Raw genomic sequence first — 23,320 nt, 5'->3', positions numbered from 1 at the left:
AATGTTTTTTAAGAAAACCAGGAGAAATGATTGCTTAGTGGAAAGAACTCTGGATTTGGAGTTGTGTGTAACAAATTTGAATCTTGGCTCTATCGTATCCTATTTCCCCAGTGGTCAATAAAAGTGAGCTGTAAAACGTCTTGGTCCTTTTCTCACCTTCCCCCTTTCTTCTTTCTTTTTCCTATGCTTCCTCCTCCCCCTTTGAGTTACAGATTAGAAATATAGCAAGGTGGTGGTACCAAGTGGGGAAGCAGGTAGGGAGATTACAGATTTAGAGTCCAACCCCTTCAGTCTACAGGTAAAGAAACTGAGGCTTAGAAAGTTTAAGAGACTTACCTAAGGTCACACAGATAATAACTGGCAGAATCATGATTTGGGGGCAGATTCTGTGGCTCTCAATCGAGTATTCTTCCCACTATATGATGCTCCCTTCTCCCTCCTCCCACTCCAAGCAGAAAAGGGTAACTTTCAGGAGAAGAACATAGATAAGGTCTGTGTTTGCCCAGGCAGGCCTGAGAAAGGAGTTCCTGGATGTATTTTTTTTTAACTTTTTATTTTCTTTTTTGAGAACAAATCACAGACTAGAGTTCTTCGTAATCTGTTCAAAAAAATCAAAAGTTACCAGAATATTTTGTTTTTGAGTTTGGAGAAGAAGATTCATCAACAGCTGCTTTTCAAGAGAAGAAGATTCTCAGCAGAGGATTGCCTTGTAGCTGAAGGGCTAAAGGTATGTAAAGGTGGATTATGAAATCTGGACATTTCCAGTCCCACTACTGCTGTGAGCTGCTTGGATGGTGTGAGTCCAAGGTAAACTGGGATTATCTGTTTAGCAGTCCCTCAAAGTATCTTTAACTTCTTGGGGGGAATCTAAAAAGTCTTATGGACTGCATGAGTGCTTTACATTAATGCATTGTTCACAGGAGAGCAGCTTGGTGGATCAGTAGATACAGCATTGGCCTGGAGTGAGGTAGCTCAAAGTCAATCTGAGACATTCACTAGGTGTGTGACCCTGGGCAAGTCACTTAACCCCATTTGACTCAGTTCTTCATCTGTAAGATTAACTGGAGAAGGAAATGATAAACCATTCTAGTATCTTTGCCAAGAAAACTCCAAATGGGTTAAGAAAATGACTGAACAACAAAAAACTGTTCATAGGATCCTGTGAGGCTTCTGTGTCATCATTTTCTGTGGTATGTGAAGTAAAGGTTATTTTATACCAGGTTACCATAGTATACTCGGGGTGCCTGTGAAGATGGTGAAGACATTGCTACTCACTTTTGGGGAAACCAGACTTAAACCACATGTAAGCTCTATTTTGGATTAACTCCAGGTGGGGCAATATGCCAAAGATAAAAAATAAAACTTTTTTGAAGGAGGGGAGTGGGGATCACAATCCCAGGACTTAGACCCAGGTCTATGTGAACCTAAAATACTTTGAGGAGGGGGGAAGGACATAGGTGACAAGTATAAAATCTTCTTATATATCTGAGAATCAGTCAGGTAGCGTTCAAGACAAATAAATACCTTTTAGAATTCTATGATCAAACTCTATGGCATACGTTCATCTCCATAAAGAGAGTTATCAATTAGGACAAGTAAAGGTCTCCAGAAATGGTATAAAGTATTGGTTTTGTCATATAAAAGTTAAACTCATAGTCTTGACAAGAGTCAGGTTGACTCCTGGCTGTGCTGACTTTATGCTAGGGCCTGCCAATGCCACCTAATTAGTACCCTCCCCACAATACCCACAAACTGAAATGTATTAAAACAGTTAACCAATATATCTGTACACAACAAAATGAAGTAACATCTTCTAGAAAACTGAACTATGGTGAAAATTAATGGCTTCATTAATAATGTATATCTCCTTCAAGGCATTATAGCTTGATAAGAGTTTAATAAAGGACAAGAAAGTTTCATTATAACTCATTAACAAATGGTTAAGCACTCTAATAATATAATATTAGAATATAATATAAGATATATTATTTATATATTATATATATAAGATAAGAATATAATATAAGATAAAATATAATATAACTAAGAATATAGGGACAGTGTTCTATTCTTTTAGGTCACCTTCCACAGATTCCATAAAACTGACCATATGTACTAAATGCCTTTTCTTCTCGTTTAGCAGCATCTCTATTCTCTGCCTTTTACTAAAGGGTCTCACTTTTTTTTTTTAATAACAACTGTGCTACTATAGAGAGGGATTTAGAGGTAGGGTAGAAGATTTGATTAGATTGGTCAGACAGAGTGGCATAGTTTATAGTGGATATCTGCTTTCTATATCACTTAAATCACCTCATTATAGCATAAGGACATTTATATTTAGAAAAAATATGAGTCCCAAATAAGTATTTAAAATTCAGTTTGGAAACCTTCTAACATTGCTTTTTAATAACTAGTTGTCAGTGGACATCAGGCTCTGGTGATGGAAGAGGACACTGTGGTGATATGAAAGCTACTAGCTACTGCTACATTTTGTTGCTGTTGTTTGTTGTACTAGAGTGGTTTGCCATTTCCTTCTCCATTTTACAGATGAGGAAACTGACGCAAACAGAGATAAGTGACTTGCCCAGGGTCACACAGCTAGTAAGCGTTTGAAGCCCTATTCGAATTCAGATATGCCTGACTCCAGGCCTGGTGCTCTATCTACTGAATTATCCATAGTCTCCTGTTATCATTTTATCAGTACAACTCTAATCATCAGTTTCATTCATTCAAGTGGCAGGCTACAAACTACCACCTTCTTGAAATGGGATACTGATGTACTCTGGTGTGATCTATCCTCTTCACTGTTAACCAGAAGTATCTGATTCACTAGAACAGCTGTCAGAAATACAGCTGGACTCTGAAGTCATAATAAAGAATGAACATTTAGAAATCAGACTTCAGAACTTATGTACCATTAATGTGCTGTCAAAGAGTCTAAATAATGTCTCAACTCCAAAGCCTTCTATTTTGGAAGACAAAGTGCTATAGTAATCATCATTAAGGAGAATTATTAAGTCAAATGTACATCCTCCCAAACTATGTTTTCACTAATACCTTCTAAACCAATTTCCAAACCACTTCTTACTGTTTCTGTTTCATTTCTTCCCACTTTATGCTGAGCAATTAGATTGCAGGCTTCTTGAAGGCAAGGACTTCATCTTTAATTTCTGTTATATCTTCTCTACAGGCTGTGGTGTTTTAATAAACATTTCTTGGTAGACTGGCTTTCATCTGAGAAGATAACAAATAAATCTCTAGAAATATATCCACGTTCTACCATGAAATGTTACATGGCTATCAAATGGTTACTATTAACAGGGTTTTAAAGGACATATATTATTCAGAGCCAGCTCCTCACTATGTTCTGAAAACTGGGAGGCTAGGATTTGATTCAAAGCTCATTATAAATCAAAGTTTAGATCAGACTAACAAAGTCCATTGCTTCAAGTAATACTTTGTAAATGCTTAACTCAGAAGATATGCCCAACCTCTTGTACTAAAAAAGATTTCCAATCACTTTATTACTTAAAAGCTAAAAATACTTATTACCTTTATCACAAATAAAGAAAGATATGAAAGACCAATTTGTATGGCTGTTTAAATTTAAGTGTACCATGTGACACTAAAAAAAAAAAAAGCATGCCAGGAAAATAATCTGATTCTGTTTCTACAATAATGCTAACTATTTAGGATAAAATCACTAATTATGAAGGCTTGGCAAGTAGACCAGCAGAAAAATACAAAAATTCTATTTGCCAAGTACATTTTTGCTGCTTGTTAACGCATTTTGAACTCTATTACAAGGCAATGTAATTCCCTTGTGAATAGTAATTAAGATGATACTATATTACTTTTTGAGGGAAGATTATTTTTAAGTATAGATCTTTGAATTAAAATATAATGCTAATTGAATATGGAATCATTCTCTCATGAATCAATACTTAAATGGTTTGATGGGAAACTCCTACAGAAAAAAGACATTTGGAAGGAAGTTTGCAATACCATCTCCCATTGATAAGCAAATTCCAGCCATAAGGACTAATATGAATAAGTGGAACCTCTCTGAGCCAGGTGGATGGAATCAGTAAAGTCTGGAATATACTATTCAGGTGAAGAGCTTCCTGAAAGCTTAGGTATTTGGTGGGGGAACAGTCTGAAATGATTTTGGAACTGCAACATGGTTTTATGCTATATACACAACAGGTATGATATTTGTTATGAGGCAACTAGGTGGTACAGTGGATACAATGCTGGGGCTAGAGTCAGGAAGACTCACTTCCTGAGTTCAAATCTAGCCTCAGACACTTCCTAGCTGTGTGACCCTGGGCAGGTCACTTAACCCTATTGGCTTTAGTTTCCTCATCTATAAAGTGAGCTGGAGAAGGAAATGGCAAACCACTCCAATATCTTTGTCCAGAAAACCTCAAAGGGGATCATGAAGAGTCTGATGTGACTGAAATATGACTGAACAAATGATATTTATTGTACAGCACTTGAAACAGAAGTATAAGATTGTCATTTAGTGTGGATGGAATGATGCTAACCACAGAAAAGAAGTGACTATTTTATTTCTATCTTTTTCTGCCAAGAAGAATGACCTTTGGATTGTAAAGGACAAAACAAAATAGCTAAAAGTGATTAAATGAGGTAAGACAGAAGATAGGCTCTAGCTTCTAGTGAAGTATTCCAGCCACTTGGCCCAAATAAACTACATCCTTGAGTTCTGAAAGATGTGATATGATGGATGTGACTGCTAAGCTACTGTCAGCAACATCTGAAAGATTGTGAAGAGGTGCCCTAGGACTGGAGAAAGGGTATATGTTGTCCTGATTTCCAAAAAAAGGGAAGAAACTAGTCTGCACACTTTGGGCCAGGAAGCTTGATTTAGTTCTAGAACATATTACTAAAGATACGATTAGTGGATCTTTATATGGATCATGCAGAGGATCATGAAAAGTAAAGCCTGGCTTTAGCAAGAAAAACAAGCCAGACCAACCTTATTTTGTTTTTCAACAAGGTTACTAAACTGTAGGATCAGCGGAATGCTATAGTGTTTACCTAGATTGTAATAGAATATTTGATGAAGCCTCTCATGCTATTTTTGTGAAAAGGAAAGAAAAATATTTTGTAGATGATGGCACAATTAGATGGATTTGGAACTGGTTGAATGGATAGACTGAAAGAGTTTTATTACAACTTGGAAAAAGGCAGTGGCATGTCATAAGAATCTGTGCTTGGCCCTGTGTTATTTAACATTCTATCAATGATTTGCACAAAGGATAGCATCCTTATCAAATATACAGGTGATACAAAATTCACAGGAATAATTAACAATGGGGCAACAGCATTAGGATCTAAAAAGATCTTGACAGGAATCAGGGGTGGGGAACCTGTGGCCTTAAGGCTACATGGGGCCATTGGGATAGACCACTGGGATCAATCTAAGACAAAATTTAATGAAGATCACAGTTTTGCTCATAGGCTCAAAAAAAATCTGCTTTCTAAGTACAAAATAGTTAGATAGCATGGTTAGATAGCAGCTTATTTGAAGAAGATCTGGGAATTTTAGTGGACTGCAAAGTCAATGTGCATCAACAATGTGATATAGTAGCCAAAGAGTCAAATGCAATCTTGGGCTACCATAAAAGAGGCAGTGCTTCCAGGCCACATATGGAATATTTTGCCTAGTTCTGAGCACCATTGCTTAGAAAGGACATTGTTAAGTTGGAAAGTGTCCAGAGGAAAGAACAAGGACATTGGAAGGCCTTGAGTTCCCAGTATATAGGAATGGTTGAAAGAAATGTGAATGTTTTATCTGAAGAAAAGACTCAAGAGGACATGATAACTATCTTCAAGTATTTAAAGGGATATCATATAGGCATCCCCTCAATTTCCAATTCTTTGCCACCACAAAAAGAACTGCTATAAGTATTTTTTGCACATATAAATCCTTTTCCTTTTCTTTTTTGGCTCTCTTTGGGATATAGACTTAGTAATGTATTGCTGGGTCAAAGGGTATGCACAGTTTTATAGCATTTTTTTGGGCATAGTTCCAAATTGTTCTCCAGATGGTTAGATTCTTGGTTGTAAGCCTAGTTTGTTTGCCCTTTGCAATATCATATTCCAAATCCTCTGATCCTTTAACATAGAAGCTGCTGAATCCTGACTGGCTCTGTGATATTTTAAATATTTTTTTCTCCCTGCTTGTAGTATTTTCTCCTTGACCTGGGAGCTCTGGAATTGGGCTAAAATATTCTTGGGAGTTTTAATTTTCAGAACTCTTTCAGGAGGTGATCAGTAGATTCTTCCAATTTTTATTTTATCCTCTGATTCTTGGATAGCAGGGAAGTTTTCCCTGATAATTTCTTTTTTTGTTTGTTTTTGTTTTGTTTTTGCCTTTTGGAGGGCAATTAGGGTTAAGTAACTTGCCCAGGGTTACACGGCTAGTTTTTTTGTGTTAAGTGTCTGAGGCTGGAACTGAACTCAGGTCCTCCCAACTCTGGGGACGGTGCTTTTACTCACTGTGCCACCTAGCTGCCCCTCCCTGATAATTTCTTGAAAGATATCTAAACTTTTTAAAACTGATCATTGCTTCAGGTTATCCAATAATTAAGTTATCTGTCCTCAATGTATTTTCAGGGTCAGTTGTTTTTTTCCAAGGGGATATTTCACATTTTCTTCTATTTTTTTTCATTCTTTTGATCTTGTTTTTATTCTTTCTTGATATCTCATGGAGTCATTGGTTTTCACTTGCTCAATTCTAATTTTTAAGGAATTATTTTTTGAGTGAGCTTTTGTACTTCTTCTTCCATTTGACCAATTCTGCTTTCTAAGGAATTCTTTTCTTTGTACCTCTTTTTTTCCATGTGGACAATTCTGCTTTTTAAGGATCTCCAGTGGATTTCTATGCTTCTTTTACTATTTGGTCCATTCTGTTGTTTAAGGCATTTTCTTAAGTGTGTGTGTCTGTGTGCCTTCTTTGACTCTTTTGTTTCATGATTTTCTTGCATCACTCTCATTTCTTTTCCAAATTTTTCCTCTATGTCTCTTATTTGAGTTTTAAAACCCTTTTTTGAGCACTTCCAGGAATTCTTTTTAAGTCTGAGACCAATTTACATTTTTCTTTGTGGCTTTGGATATAGCTATTTTGGCTTTATTGTCTTTTTCTGAATTAGTGTTTTGACCTTCCCTATTGCCATACTATCTTTCTATGGTCAGGTTCCTTTTTTTTGATTTGCTCATTCTTCAATTCCACCCTGTTTCTTGACTTTTAACTTCATGTTAAGGTTGGGCTTTGTTTCTAGGATGGAAGGAACACTGTCCCAAGTGTCAGGTTTTTGTTTTGTTTTTGCACTGTTCTTTTCAGAGCTACTTCTGGAGGGGTGGGGTGAGGGGGTCCTATAAATTTTTAGTTTTCCAAGGTGGTAGGATCTAAGGAGAGGTGTGGTCAGTGATTTCCTGGCTTGTGCTATTGTATGTGACCATAAGAAGTCTTTTCCACTGTAAAATTTTGACCAGGGTCCCTGCATGCTTTACTGTGCTAGTTTGCCTTCTTGCCCTATGACTGCAACCTTGAACCACATACGGGCAATGCAATAGAGTACTACGGCTGGTGCCAACAAGGGCACTTTAACTAGGTGCTGGGGGAATAAAAGTGGCACCTGGTTCAGTGCCTGTAATCTCTTTCTGGTTAGTTGTTCAACCCCCTTACTATCTGTGGGCTGAAATCTCTGTAAGCTATAGTGGCCAATTCAGTGCCTACTGTTGGATGCTGGGGCATGGTCCATGCAGGACTGCACTCCACTCTCATTCAGTGATACAGACTTTTCCTGCTAACCTTCTAAATTGTCTTGGGCTGGAAAACTGTTTCACCTCATCCCTTTGTTGGTTCTTCTGCTTCAGAATTAATTTTGAGGCATCATTTAAAGCTGTTTGTAGGGGCATCTGGAAGAGCTCAGGTGAGGCTGTGCCTTTACTCTGCCATCTTCACTCTCTTACTTTCTTTGAACATTTGTCTTCTTTACCAATTTCATTTAGGGAGTGAATGTGGCCAGTCTACCTATCACTGCAGTAAGATTTTGATGCTTTCTACCTAGACAACATTCATTTCTGGTTAGCCTCTCATAGGTCTTTTTAACTGCAATAACATGGACATACATAACTTGAGTTCACTTTATCTAAAAAACCTTTATCAAGATGAGAATGAAGGGCAACAGGTCACATATAGTGACAGCCAGATTATGAAAACAGTCATGGAATTATAATATTTGAAGGTGGAAGAGAGCTTGGAGATTATCTTGTCAGAAAGCCTCATTTTACACATAAGGAAACTAATTTCCTCAAAAATTTTGAATTAGATGTCTTGTAGGCATCTCATCTCACATCCAACATGATCAAAACAGAGTTCATTATCTGTCTCTCCCTCTCTAATCTATCGTCTATACAGTTATCAAAAACAATATCCTTAAAGCTCAGGTCTTACAGGTCTTACCATTCACTCCTGAAACAGCTTTAGTGGTTCCTTATTGCTTTTAGGATGAAACAAACACTTCTGTTTCACATTCAAAGTCCTTTACCATCTGATTTCAGCCTATCTTTACAAAGCCTTATTACAAAGTCCTCCTTTTCCCACACTTTATAATTCAGCCAAATTTACCTACATGCTATTAAGACTAACACACTATATTCTATTTCTTGCCTTCATGCTTTTGCATTACTTCTCCCCTCCCACACCACCCCCCCCTGCCTGGAATGCACTCCCACCTTCCTTATCTTTTGCCTCTTAGAATTCCTAGCTTCATTCAGAGGTCAATTCAAGATCCATCTCTTACCGGAGGCCTTCTCTGATCCTCTAAGCTGTTACTGCCTCCTCCTCTCTTTTCTACACTGCAATTACCTTCCATTTTTTTCATGGGATCTTAGATGAAGAGTTGAAAGGAAACTAGGAGGTTATTTGGTCCAACCTCCACATTTTACAAATTAACAAAACTGAGGAAGGTAAACTGTCAAAGCCCCAACAGATATATTTTCTATTTCTTATATGTGTTCTGAATGTCATAGAACAAGATGTCCCTCCCAGGATAAGCTGATCACCTGAAATTTGCTCATAATGCTGTTTAACTCAGCCTTGGATACTCAAAACCTTCCCAACTCCCTAGCCCCCTTTCCTTTCTGACTGAAGGGCTGGAATATGGTATACTAAACTTTTTATTTGCAGCTCTACTTGGTGTGAACTCTACAGAACATAATATCCCCACTTCAGGTACGCTGGTATCCCAGTCTCCTCCCTTCCATCTTGTCTTCTCCCTTTAGACTGTAAGCAACCTGAGCGCAGGGACTGTCTTTCTCTTTTTCTTATTTGTATCCCCTGGTGATAAGCATAGTGCCTGGCCCATAGTAGGTATTTAATAAATGTTTACTGAATTGAAATGAATATGTGTACATGTTTTCTCCCCTAATATAAGTGCTTTGAGGGGAGACATTATTTTATTTTTGTCTTTTTTTCCCCCTTAACAAATAAATACTTTTTCCCCACTTAACAAATAAATACTTGTTGATTGATCACCCAAAACTACACAAATGCACAATGCTCTGTTCTTTCTACTAGCAGGCCCACTTTCCTAGTTCAGGCTTTTCACACCTCTTGCCTAGAAGAAGTGTCTTACTTGTTCTCTCTGTTTAAAATCTCTCCCCACTCCCACCCATCCTTCACACAGCTAATTATCAAAATGATTTTCCTAAGGTATATGTCTGACTCCATAAACTCCTGTGGCTATCTACTACCTTTGGGATCAAATATAAACTGTCATGTTTGTCATTTCAAGCTTTTAAAACCTAGCCCCTTCCTACTTTTCTAATCTTTTGCCCATTACTTCCCTTCATGATGCAATTATATTGACTTATTTGTTATTCCTCACAATGAAACTCCATCTCCTGTCCCCATGTCTTTGCAATGGCTGTTATCCATTCCTGGAATGCTATACTTTCCCAACTCTGCCTTTTGGCAGACTCAGCACAAGTACCACCTTCTGCAGGAGGCTTCTCCCTGTCCCCTCAGTTACTACAGCCTTCCCCTTTAAAACTATCTTCCATTTATCATGTTTCTAATTATATATCTTTTTATGTACATGTTATCTTTCCCATTAGAATATAAGCCCTTTAAGGGCAGGGATCGTTTTTCACTGTTTTCTTTGTACCCCCAATGCTTAGCTTTATGCCTAGGGCTGTATATGAGATGAAGGCTTAATAAATGCTTATGGATTAATTGATTTAAAACTAAATATATTTATAGTGTGATAAAGCTTTAAATTTGCATCCTAGGGAGGATATCTTCCCCACTTAGCATATAAGATCATAGGATCATACATTTTGAATTGGAAGGGACCAAACCCCCTTATTTTACAGGTCAGGAAACTGAGGCCCAAAGTTAAATGATTTAACTGAGGTTATACAAAATAAGTGGCAGGGCTAGGATTGACTCTAGGTCTTCTGACATTATAATGAGCAATCTTTCTTCTGTACCAGATATAGCTCCTTCATTTTTTATAGTATTTGGAGAACTCAATTCTCCTGCCAGTTGGAAATTGAGCAGTTTTATGCATTGACATTTAGTGCAATAGTTTTATGGTTATCTTTGTTCTCTAGGATAGAGGTTAAAGGAACAGATTTCAGGTTAAGATAAATCATCTTGCCTCCTTGCATACTACATTAAGCATGGGATTATGATACAAACCACCTGGTTCTTTCTGCCCATTTCCTTTTTCCTTGGGCTTTTCTGGTCATTCTTACCTCTCAAGTCCTGCTGAGTACGAGCACCACCCATGCTCTGCCTGGGCATTCGGAGAGAAGTTCGCAAGGGAGTGTGCCTTTGTTCATCCAGGTAAGCAAGGTCCTCCAAGTGGGCAGAGCTGGTAGCTGCCAAGGAAAAATAATCCAGTCAGAATCTAGAAAGTTGGAAAATATAATCTTATAACATTAGTCTATAGCATGCAATTTATAAACATTAAAGTGATATACAAATTTGAATTTTTTTTTTTACTGTAATAAATGGTTTCATTTAACTTTTATTTGCACTCTAATGTTATATTTACTCCCATGCCATAAGCTTTTGTTTCTTCAGTTTCTTCTGGGGTATCTTTTTCTTTTGAGCAACCTCCTCTTCTGGTTTAGGAACAATTTGTTCCGTTTCAATAAGTATCATCTCAATATGGCAGGGAGAACTCATGTATGGGTTAATTCGGCCATGGGCTCTATAAGTACGCCATCGCATTTTGGGAGCCTTGTTAACCTGGATATGCTCAATGACAAGAGAATCCACATCCAAACCCTTTAGTTCTGTGTTACTCTCTGCATTTTTAAGCATATGCAGCAAGAATTCAGCACTCTTTTTGGGCCACTGACCCTGTGTCCAACCCCATTGCTCAGCCTGGGCACACCTGCCAACTCCACCATTATATCAACAGAAGGGAACACATTGTTTCTTCAATGTGACATCTTTCAAATACTTGGTAGCTTTTCAGATATGCATGCCCTTGAAACACTTGTTTCACAGGTGTTCTTGAAGTGGACCTGGAGATTTGAACCCCTTGACTTACATGATTTTGTGGGGTTTTTAGGATCAAGAGAGCACCTCACCATTTTGAATGATTACCTAGGATGGCTCCAAATTTGAGTTATTATTAAGACAAATGTCTATATTAGAGAAGTCTCTGTCAACCTGAATAGGTGAAGAAAAATCACCTAATTATTTTTAGCAATTTTGTCTTTAAAAATGTTAAAATGATTAAAAATAGGACTAGATCTTGCTATTGTATGTGCACCTGGAAAAGAATAAAGGTAAAACAGATAATGTGTGCTTGGCATAGTTGCCAGATACATAACAAATACTGTCCTAGGATTTATAGGAAATGACCTATGAACACTGGTACCAAAATAATTTCTGATGCCTAGTGAAACTGGCAGAGGAAGTAATTCCTATTTTCTTTAACTGTATGGTTGGGTTTAGGGCAGAAGGGCTTAAGGGTGGCTATATGGGTAGAGTTTATCAGTTGCCACAGATGTGGAGTGCCAATGGGCCTGCTCTATAATGAGTCAAACTGTTAAGAAATTCAAAAACTAGGAGACACTCAATATAATGAAAACTTTAAGGAGGGGGGAAAAGGGCTGAAAAATAACTTCATATTTTAAAATTAATATCTCCCATGACCTTCCCTTGTAATAGGTCTGTATGGTTTCCATTTGATTGCTCTAAGGTTTACTACAGAGGGGAGTGTTTTGCATCAGAATAACATGAGAGCTCAGTCTTAATATTTAATTGCTTCTTAAGTAGTAGCCACACTGCTTCATTTTACAAACGATACACTGGGTAAAGTGTCTGTCACATAGTAAGTGCTATAAAATGTTAGCTACTATTATAAAATATATAAAACTATTAACCTGCCATTATAGAGTATCTTAAAGTATACAAAATCTTCTTACAATAAACCCATGAAGTAGATAGTGCAAATACTGTCACCCTCTTTTTTATAGACGAGGAAGCTGAGACAGAAGTTAAGTGATTTGCAGACACAACTAGTCAATGTCAGAGCAGAGATCTGAACTCAAGTCTAGCACTCCTAAAGAAAAGGCTATATTAGGAGCGGCCAGGTAGCACAGCGAGTAAGAGCACCGGCTCCAGTGTTGGGATGACCTGGCGATCGAATCCCGGGCTCAGACACTTAGCATCCACCCAGAAACACCTGGCCGTGTAACCTTAAGCAAGTTACTTAACCCCAATTGCTTAGGGGCGGCCACGTGGCTCAGCGAGTAAGAGCACTAGCCCCAGTGTCGGGATGACCTGGGGATCAAATCCGGGCTCAGATACTTAGCACCACACCCAGAAATAATAACTGGCTGTGTAACCTTGAGCAAGTTACTTAACCCCGATTGCTTTAAAAAAAGAAAAAAGAAAAAGCTATACTGCACCTATTATATAACTATGGATTTAACTGATCAGTTAAAGAAGATGTCAAAAAATTTCTTCACAAATAACTTGAAAAATCATTGAGATGTTAGAGTTTATAGCTCAGAAAACAACTGATTTGTAAATAGAAAAGCAAACTGAAACAGGCATACATCGAAAGGATGAATGAGAAAATAAAAATCTGAGTTAAATCAAAGAAGACCCTTTTTTTTACACCAGTGCTTCTATTTCACAACAGGACTTTACTTCTTATTTTAATTTAAGCAATCACACATATCAGTTGGAGGTTTTGTGACTTTGGGGATAGTTAGGGGGACTACATAGCGTTTCCTGCCCTTCTCTCTTCAAATCCAAATCCCTGGCTTCATAAAATATGCAAATAAACACAATGATTACATGTTAACACAGAGGAGCAAAAAGGCAAAAATTCTAAAAGGCTTCCAGCTTGTTCCTCAGCTGGAAATAAAAGTTTGTTCTGGGATAAAAGAGAAGATTTCATGACGTTTTTAGTGAAGGAGACAGAAGACTCTTTATGCTACCAAAAGAAACAGGAAATCAGTTTTTGCTAACTGACGATAAATTAAAAGTGAGCCACACTCCCAAGTGAGAGACTTTCAATGATAAGAATATTGTTTAGTCTTTTTATTAGTGATTGAGAATTAGTTTCTAGCTTGCTACCAGTAACTATATTATTTTCTTTTTTCTCTCTATTCTTTATTATTATGAATGAGACAAACATAAAAAAATGAATATTCCCTATACAGAGAATAGAAAAAGAAGACTACACACAAAGCCATGAATCTCTACATGGAGCTTGTTCCTTCAAATAAATTTAAAATTTAACATAAGTTCTAATATTACACTAATGGTTTATGGTTCTTTTAAATTTCCTTCTGCTCTCATCTGTTAATTTTTTAAATGATTCACTGTTTTTTTCTTCCTCCTCATTTCTCCCTCTGCTCCCAAAAGAAAAAAGAAAAGCCCTTTCTTGTAACAAATGGACATATTGGCCATATCTGAAAATGTAGGACTCATTCTGTAACTCATCACCAGTCTGACTGAAAGCGGGAAACATGAAATGACCATTAGCCTTCTATTGTTATAAATGGGCAATATGATGATCACATTTCTTAAATCCTTCATGTCAGTGTTCCTTTATAGTGTTTGTTGTAGTAACTGTACAAATTGTTCACGTTGTTTTGCTCATTCTACTTTACATCAGTTCATTGAAGTTCTCCCAGATTTCCCTCAATCTGTCCCTTCTGTCATCTCTTACAGCATAATATTCCATTTCATTCATGTACCATTATTTGTTCAGCCATTCCCCAGTTGATTGGCACCCACTTTGTTTCCAGTTTTTTGCCATAAGAAATGTGTCTCTATGAATATTTTTGTACATATGGTCCTTTCCCTCTCTCTTCTGATCTCTCTGGGGCAAAGGTCTAGTACTGATATCATTGGGTGAAAGGGTATATATGCACAGTGACAGTATAGTTCCAAATTGCTTTCTAGAATGGTTGAATCACTTGACAGGCATACCAACAGTGTATTAGTGTGCCTGTCTTCTCACAGCCCATCCATATTAATTTTAGTTTAAGCTACTATATATGATTACTTTTGAATCTTACATACTGAGTCAGTTACTATATATAATTACTTTTGAATCTTATATACTGAGTCAGTTACCCTGATCAACTTTTCTATTTTTTTTAACCAGCACAAAATAGTTTTTGATAATTGTTACTTTATCAGATAATTTGAGAACTGCTACACTCCCTTTACAGGGGAAGCTGCATTAGATAGAATGCTGAGCTTGGAAGGCTCATCTTCCTAAGTTCAAATCTGGCTTCAAATACTCAACAGCTGTGTGACCCTGGATAAGTCACTTAACCCTGTTTGTCTGTTTCCTCATCTGTTAAATGAGCTAAAGAAGGAAATGGCAAAGCACTCCAGTAATTTGCCAAGAAAACCTCAAATGGAGTCACGGAACAGTTAGACACGACTGAAAAATGACTCAACAACAACAAAGGCCCCCTTACTTCCTATTTAAAAAGAAAATTCCTTTGAAATATTTGACCAAATGAAGTCTGCTAATTTTTTTTCAGTTGTATAAAGTACTACTTTGGTAGTCTGACATTGCATTGAAGTTGCAGCTATTTAGGTCATATTACAATTTTTATTATGTTGGCTTTATCCAGCTATAAATAATTGATATATCCTTTCAGTGATTTAGTCTGTCCTTATTTATGTAAAATAATTTAGTAGTTATAGTTTAGTCAAATAGTCAACAAGTATTTATTAAATATTTAATATGAACAAGGCACTGTGCTAATTGCTAGGAATATTAAAAAAGGCAAAAACACAGGCCTGTTTTCAAGGAGCTCCAATTCTAATGGGGCAGATGATATGCAAACAATTAAGTACACAGAAGATACATTCAGTGTAAATGGTTAGTAATCTTAGAGGGAAAGTACTAGCAATAAGAGGGACTTAGAAAGGCCTCTCACAGAGGGCAGAATTTGAACTGAGATAGAAATGAAGAACGAGAGTATTCCAGGTGTGGTGGACAGCCAGTGAAATGCACAGTCTGGAGATGGAGTGTCTGGTGTGAGGACAAACAATAAAGCCAATATCACTGCATAGTAGAGTATGTGGAAGAGTAAAGGAAAGGGAAGAAGGGGCCAGTTTGTGAAGTACTTTAAAAACCAAAAAGAAGATTTTGTATTTGATCCTGAAAGTAATAGAGAGTCACTGGTGTTTATTGGGAAGAGGAATGATACAGTAAGAACCATACTCTAGGAAAATAACTTTGGCAACTAAGAGGAGGATAGACTGGAGTGGGGAGAGACTCGAGGCAAGGAAACCAACCAGAAGACTGTTGGAAGAGTCTAAGCATTAAGTGATAAAGGACCACAATAGGGCAGAGATTCCTTGAATAGAGAGAAGGAGGTATGTATGACAGATTAAAATAACAGGTCTTGGCAACAAATTGTACGTGTATGTATATATGGAGTGCAAATGAAGAGAAGATGATGACAAGGAGGTTATGAGTCTGAGTGACTGTGAGGATGGTGATACCCTATATAGTTAAAGGTAAATTTGGAAGAGTGGAGGATTTTGGGGAAAGATAATGAGTTCTATTTTTGGCTAAATTGAAATGTCTTCAGGACATTCAGCTTGAGATGTCTAATAGGCATTTGGTGAGCTCAGATGAGAAGGCAGGATATAGAATTTCTTTGCTTATTTTGATGGTAAACTCAATCAACCAGCATTTATTAAGCACCTATTATATGCCAGGCACATAATAAGTACTAGGAATACAAAGAAGGCAGACATTTTACATAATTTGTAGTTATTTTAAATGAGATTTCTTCTATCTCTATCATTTGAGTTTTGTTATACAGAAAGGCTGATGATTTCTGTGTTTTAATTTTATAGCCTGACATTTTACTGGTTATTTATTGCTTTGTTTATTTTTGGTTGAATTTCTAGGATTCTCTAAAGGATCATGTCATCTGCAAAAACTGATAATTTTGTTTTCTCTTTGACTATGCTTATTTTCTCAATTTCTTTGTCTTGGTTTATAGTTATAACTTTCATTTCTTTATCTATATGAAATAAAAGAGGTGAAAATGAATATTCTTGCTTTATCTCTGATTTTATTGGACAGGCCTCTAGCAGCTATTCATTACAGTAATGCTAGGTCTTAGTTTTAGATATACTTTATTATATTAAAAAAGGATGGTTTAGTCCTGCAAGTTTTAGTGTCTTTAATAAAAATGAAAACTAAATTTTGTCAAAAGCTTTTCCTGCATCTCTTGATATAAACATGTGATTTTAATTTTTTGTTATTAATGTGGTCCTAAGTTTACAGTTTTCCTTATACTGAATCAATTTTACATTTCTGGTGTAAATCCAAGCTGGTGATAGTATATAATCTTTCCAATATGTTCCTATAGCTTCTTTCCTAACACTGGATTTGATATTTTGTGTTGATATTAGATACCAGTCTGTAGTTTTCTTTCTCTGCTTTATCTCTTCCTGGTTTAGGTATCAGGACCATGGCTGTCTCATAGAAGAGTTTTGAAGAATCTTTTTTCCCCTTCTCTTTGTAGATAATTGGTGTAATATTGGTATCAATTGTTCTTTGAATGGTTGATAGAATTCACTCATAAATCGTTCTGGTGCTGGGTTCCTTTTCTTTTAGTAAACTGTTACTATAAACCTCAAGTTATTTCTGAATCACCTAGGTACTATCAGAATATTGACTTATTAGAGCAGAGATCAAAATCAAAATAGCAAATCAGAAGAATAAAAATGGAAATATAATGTATATAATTAAGGCAACTCCAACCAACCCACTTAAACAAGCTGCTGATGGCAGAAAATAAGAAACGGATAAAAGAACAGATATTAACAAAAGCTATTACCTAGAATGCAAGCTTAACAGATATAAATCAATCTTAGTAACAACATCAAAAAGTTTAGAAACAGCCTAAATCAAGCAAACATTTTATTTTGTTGCCAAGTAAGCAAGAACAATTTAATAATACTTTAAACTCAGAGTATAAACTTGTTATAAAGATGCTACTCAGACTAGTAGAAGATTATAAGTAGTTTGCTTCAAAAAATAATGAGAAGCCATTTAAGAGAAAAACAAATTTTCAGAAAGTGTGGCCAGAGGTCAAAATAAGCAAAATCACTCTACTGACCCCGAGGTCATTCTTCTTTTTTCAAGGAGCTCAACACAATCTTCCTCTGCTAACAAACTCCTATGCTTATGTTAAGGGAATTTAACATCCAGAGAGATGATACTTCAGACTCCCTAACTTTCCAATTCCTCAGCCTTCTTAAATCCCATTACCTACTTCTTCCACCTCACCCATACATAGGAATGGTCATATACTAGACCTTACCGTTACTTATAAGTGTTCTACTTCCTAATTAAGAACTCTGAAATTCCCTTATTTGATTATAACTCCCTATCATTCCACCTCTTCTATGACTCTTTTCTTCTTAAACTTAATCTTTGTCCTCATTAAGACTTCCAGTCCCTCTTCCTTTCTCACTATTTTCTCAGGTCATTATCATGGCTCCGACTCCATCTTTCTCCCTCTCTCTCACTCTGTCTCTGTCCCTCTCTCCAATCTCAACCTAATAGCAACTTCAACTCTCCCCTCTCTTCTGTTCTTGAATCCCTTGTTGCTTGTCCTATTGCCACTCTTCTCTTACCAAATGTCAGCTATAGATTATTTCCACCGTTCAACTACTACATTTCTGCTCATGAGCTACGGAATGCAGCAGGAAGAAGTCTTATAATTGTATTGACTGAATCACTATATATTCATGTTATACAGCCTCAACTGGGACCTCGCTTTTATTTTTCCTTGCTTCCCAATTTCACTTTTCACTGAAGCTATTCCTAACCTGTTCTTCCCTTCTTCAAGCCTTCCCCCATTTCCCTGAGTTGAGAACCTTTACTGAGAAATTTGAGTTCATTCAATGTGAGTTTTCTCTTCTCCCAGTATCTTCACCTCAAAACTCCTTAATATCATCTTTTTCTCTCTTCTCTTCCCCCCAACCAGTCTCTGAAAGGGAGTTGGCCCTTCTTACCAAGGCAAATCTCATTACCCATAGCCTTGATCCCCTCCTGTCTTCTCTAGCAGTTTGGATACTTAATCACCCCCTCCTCCCCCCAATCTTCAATTTTCTCCCTATCAATTGGCTTTGTCTCTAGCAGGCCTGTGTTTCCCATTCTTAAAATAAATTCACTTAGCATAGCTACCACCACCGCAAGACATTGTCCTCTTTTCTCTCTTTTTCAGCCAACTCCTTGAAAAAACTGTTTCTCCACATCATCTCTCACATTTGTGCCCTTCTGTTTGGTCATGTGATCACCATTCTAGTTCAAGTTATTATCTCTCTCCAAGACTACTGCATAGTTTCCCAGTTGGCTTCTCTGTCTTCTTTCTCCAAGCTCTCCTCCACAGAGATGCCAAAGTGATCATCCTAAAGTACAGCTTAGACTATGTCATTTCCTTTTTCAATAAAGTCTAACTCTGCTTGGAATTTAAAGTGCTTTGGCATCTGGTTCCAGCTTTCCCTCTAGGTTTATTACACCTTAATCCCCCTATCATACACCCAACAGCTCATCCAAACTGGTCTTCTTATTGTTCCTCAAATAAGGTGTTCTATTTCTTGGCCTCTACACAGGCTCTCCTCATGCCTATGTTGTACTCTTTCCTTACTTTTGTCTCTTAGACATCCCAGATGCCTTTAAAATAAAGCTAAAGTGATACCTCCTATACAAGGCCATTCCCGATCTTCCCCAAACCCTATTCCAGCTAATTTCATGGTTCTGAAATTACCTCATATTTTGAAAATAGCCTGTATAAGCTTATATGGTTTTTTTCCCCTTAAGAGAATGTCAGCTTTTGGTGGACAGGGACTACTTTTTGTCTGTACTCCCAGCTCAGAACCTGGCACAAAGTAGGCACCTAATAAAAGCTTATCCATTTACTGGTCACAGCAATAAGGGTATGGACTAGCTGACATAAAAATGAACAATGTAAACCTCAAAATAATTTATAAATATGGAAGTGGGTCACTTGTGGGTGATGGTGAGATCAAGGTTTAAGACCATTTCTGTGTGTAGCTGAGGTAAGGTATAGAGGCATATTATAGGAGTCAAGCTGATTAAGGAACTGGAAAGTTAAAGAGTTTAAAGGAATATCAATATGCATATTAAAGTCCCTTCATGTAACATAAAAGGTTGGAAAGGAAAGAAAGACAGAGAGACAGGCACTGAACTCACTGAGAATAGAAGGAGAATGTCCTCGGAATTAGTGGATAACAGTTACCAGAACCCTGATTGCGTGATAAATTGATAAATAGAAACTGAGAGCTTGCTGAGTAACAGTGGTGGAAAGTCTGGAAGTGTTAAGGGATACAAAGGAGTATTCTGTTTTCCCCACCACAACTAGTGAGTCAAGGGATATGAGTAAACTGGTGCTAGAAAGGGTGCCAAAGATGCTGTGCTATCAGAAGGGAGTCAGGTCTCAATGTAAGAGCCTGGAGATGGAAGGAGTGGGAAAGGAAAAAGTTTAAGATGAAATAAAATTTGTTACCTATGGAGCAGGCATTCCAGAGAATACAGTGGAAGGGAAAGATAGCTATGTAGTGGGATTTTAGGGTAGGGACTCTGCCTGAAAGGATGGAAATAAGGGTTTGGTGGTGGGAAAGACAATTTGTATGACAGATAGTCAAGTGTTTGAAATCACTGGGAGGAGGAGAGTATGACTATATGGGAATATGTTAATCAATGAGGAAATGAGTTTAAGAAGTTGTTCCTAGTTGGCATTCTGATGGTATGGTAGATACTAGTACAGTCCCTCATCATCTCCTGAATTAAATACTGCAATAGCTTTCCAGTTGGTTTCTCTGCCTCTAGTCTCCCCCTGATGGGGTGCTTGGGATCTAGGTTTGTAAAATCTATTTGTAAACTCAATTTGTAACATCAGTAATGATGGGGTGCTTGGGATCTATATCTGTAACAGCAATTTGTAAAACCAATTGGCAACATCAGTCTGTAACATCAATTTGTAAAACCAGTTTGTACAATTGTAACTGCAATTTGTATTGTAAAATTGTAATAGCAATTTGTAAAACCAGTCTGTAAAATCCCTTTCCCAGCCTCAAACTCTGCCCCTTCCCCCCATCTGAACTCTGCCTAGACAACAACTTGTGACTCCTTTGTCCTTACTTAATCTCCTTCATGTCTCCTCCTGTCTGGCCCAAATCTCCAAGTTAAACTCCTCAAACTTATCTATGCACTGAAGTCGCAAGTTCCTTTCAGTCAGCCCTAACTGTTATCTATGCACTGAAGTCCCTTACATCCATTCGGTCAGCCCTACCCTTTAAAAGTAAAAGCCTGTGCCCCCTTTCACTTGCAGGTCCCCTAAGGATCCTTGCCTGCTGTAAAGCGTAAAATAAACTTTTTCAACTCTGACTCCAAGTAAGGCTGAGCTGAATTCTTTCCAGCCTGAATTGCAGGTTCTGGTCTTAGATAAGATCAGAGTTCCTGCCGAACCTAATAGCCATCCCTCATCACCCTTACTCCAGCTCATCTTTCACTTAGCTGCCAAAGTGATTTTTCTTAAGTGAAAACTTCACCATATCATTCTCTTACTTAATAAACTCAAATGGCTCCCTAGTCTTCCTTGGATAAAACATAAATTACTCTGTTTAGCTTATAAAGTTCTTTACAACCTAGCCCCAATCTATTTTCACAGCTTCAACGGACATTGTTCCCATTTCTACACTCTGTGATCCAGCCAAACTGGTCTTTTTGTTCTTCTCACACAATGACATTTCATCTTCCACCCTATGCCTTTGTCCTTGCTGTCCCTGATGCCTGGGATGTACTCTCTTCTAACCTTCAATTCAGGGAAATCTTCTATTCCTTCAGGATATAGCTCAAGCATCACCTTCTACAGGAAGCCTTTCCTGATGCTCTCAACAGTTTGTGCCCACCTTCTCAAAATGCCTGTACTTAACCTAGGCAGACAGGTGGCATAGTGGCTAACTCACTCAACCTGAAGTTAAGAAGATCTAGATCAAGAAGATCTCAAATCTAGCCTTAGACATTTATTAGCTGTGTGACCCTGGGCCAGTCACTTAAACCTTGTTTGTTTCAGTTTTCTCATCTGTAAAATGGGAATAATAATAGTACTTACCTGCTAGGGTTGTTGTGAGGATCAAATGAGATATTTGTAGAGCACTTAACACAGTGCTTGGCGTATAGTAAGCATTATATAAATGTTAGCTATTATCATTATTATTAACCATTCTGTACTTACTTGTATTTATTCTCTTTAAATGTATTCTGCATATGTTTATGTACACACACACACTATCTTGTCTTTCTTGTTAGAATATAAACTCCCTATAAAGAGGGATTGTTTTATTCATTCATTGTATTTACATCCCCAATATTTTAACAAAGTGCTTGGCACATAGTAAGTATCTTAAAAATACATGTTAATTGATTCCTTTTTTATGGAAGAGATAAAACTAGGGGATTTTTGTTTCTGATTAATGGTGAAATAAAAGCAAATGACATTCTGGTTCTTTGTGGATGTAGCAGAAAAATCTATTCTTATTCAAAAAAAATCATCTGGCTATTACATAAGAGTTAGTTTCATAAGTCAACCACTAATAATGGCAGCTAATATTCAATCAGTAACTGTTACTGGCTTTTGTTTGATGTTGAGGTTTTTTTTTCTTAATGAATTAACCTTTTCTAATGAACACTATAAAATTTCTTACAGTCCCTAATAAAACTAACATCAATTCTTTTTCTTTTTTGCTTTTTGGAGGGCAATTGGGGTTAAGTGATTTGCCCAAGGTCACATGGCTAGTAAGTGTTAAGTGTCTGAGGGCGGATTTGAACTCAGGTCCTCCTGACTTTAGGGCCAGTGCTCTATTCGCTGGGCCACCTAGCCGACCCCCACCAGCATCAATTTTCTACCTCTCTCATCAACTTACCCCATGGGATGCAGAAATATAGCAAGCAAAATCTGGAATAAATTCATGTCTGAATTTATAGGCATACAATATTAGAAGAAATGCTTTTATCACTGTCTCTGCCTGATCATTTCATTCACAGACTACCATACTGATAGGCTGGCTGAGCTAAGGAGAAGCAACACTGCTCAGCCTCAGAACACTATCTCTGCAATTAAGACACAGGTCTCAAGCTAGTTCTTGAGTTGAGAATCTTGGCTGATGAGAACTGGAATCAGTACTGAAGGGTCCCTAAATGCTTTATTCAGGAACTTCAATGAAATCATGAACTATGAATGTGTGAATCATATTCACATAAACTGAAACTATGTGAATCATAGCATGTCCTCTATGAAAAGTTTTAGTGCATAAAACAGGAGGATTTTCCTACCTATTGAGCTATTCTTTTTAATCAAGATTTAAAAGGAAAGAGGAAAAAGGAGATCAGTAAAATCAACCAACTTGACAGTCTATCTATCTAATAACACTATATATTTGACAACTTATACAATATTTTACACTCACTGTCCCTAGTTTTATAGTGCATTTTTTTTAGCTCTGCTGCAGGGTCAAGCTTGATTATTATAATTATATAGCAACTAATTTTGATATTTGCTCTTTCCTTTTATATTGTTGTATATATTTTTCCTAGTTCTTATTATTATACTATTATACATATTATATGCACATACTATACTATATATACTACTATACATATTATAATATATTATTACTTATTACTCCTACTTCATATTACTTCACTCTACATTAGTTCTCTAAATAAATCCTCCC

The 23,320-nt window shown here is 37.0% G+C and overlaps 1 protein-coding gene across 6 annotated transcripts in view; it reads right to left on the bottom strand.

Moving 5' to 3' along the window:
* Positions 1 to 23,320, bottom strand: part of TANC2 (tetratricopeptide repeat, ankyrin repeat and coiled-coil containing 2) — a 576,061-nt gene that overhangs the window by 119,832 nt on the left and 432,909 nt on the right. For all 6 annotated transcript variants that reach the window (XM_069076240.1, XM_069076241.1, XM_069076243.1 and 3 more), the window contains one exon: positions 10,792 to 10,917. In XM_069076240.1, coding sequence (XP_068932341.1) covers positions 10,792 to 10,917 — 126 coding nt within the window. The remainder of the gene's footprint in view (positions 1 to 10,791; positions 10,918 to 23,320) is intronic.

This window comes from Petaurus breviceps, unplaced genomic scaffold, assembly GCF_028583685.1.
Source record: "Petaurus breviceps papuanus isolate PSGF00001 unplaced genomic scaffold, PetGlider_PUasm1.0 90925, whole genome shotgun sequence".
NCBI lineage: Eukaryota > Metazoa > Chordata > Mammalia > Diprotodontia > Petauridae > Petaurus > Petaurus breviceps.
This window is presented reverse-complemented; position numbering and strand designations above follow the sequence as displayed.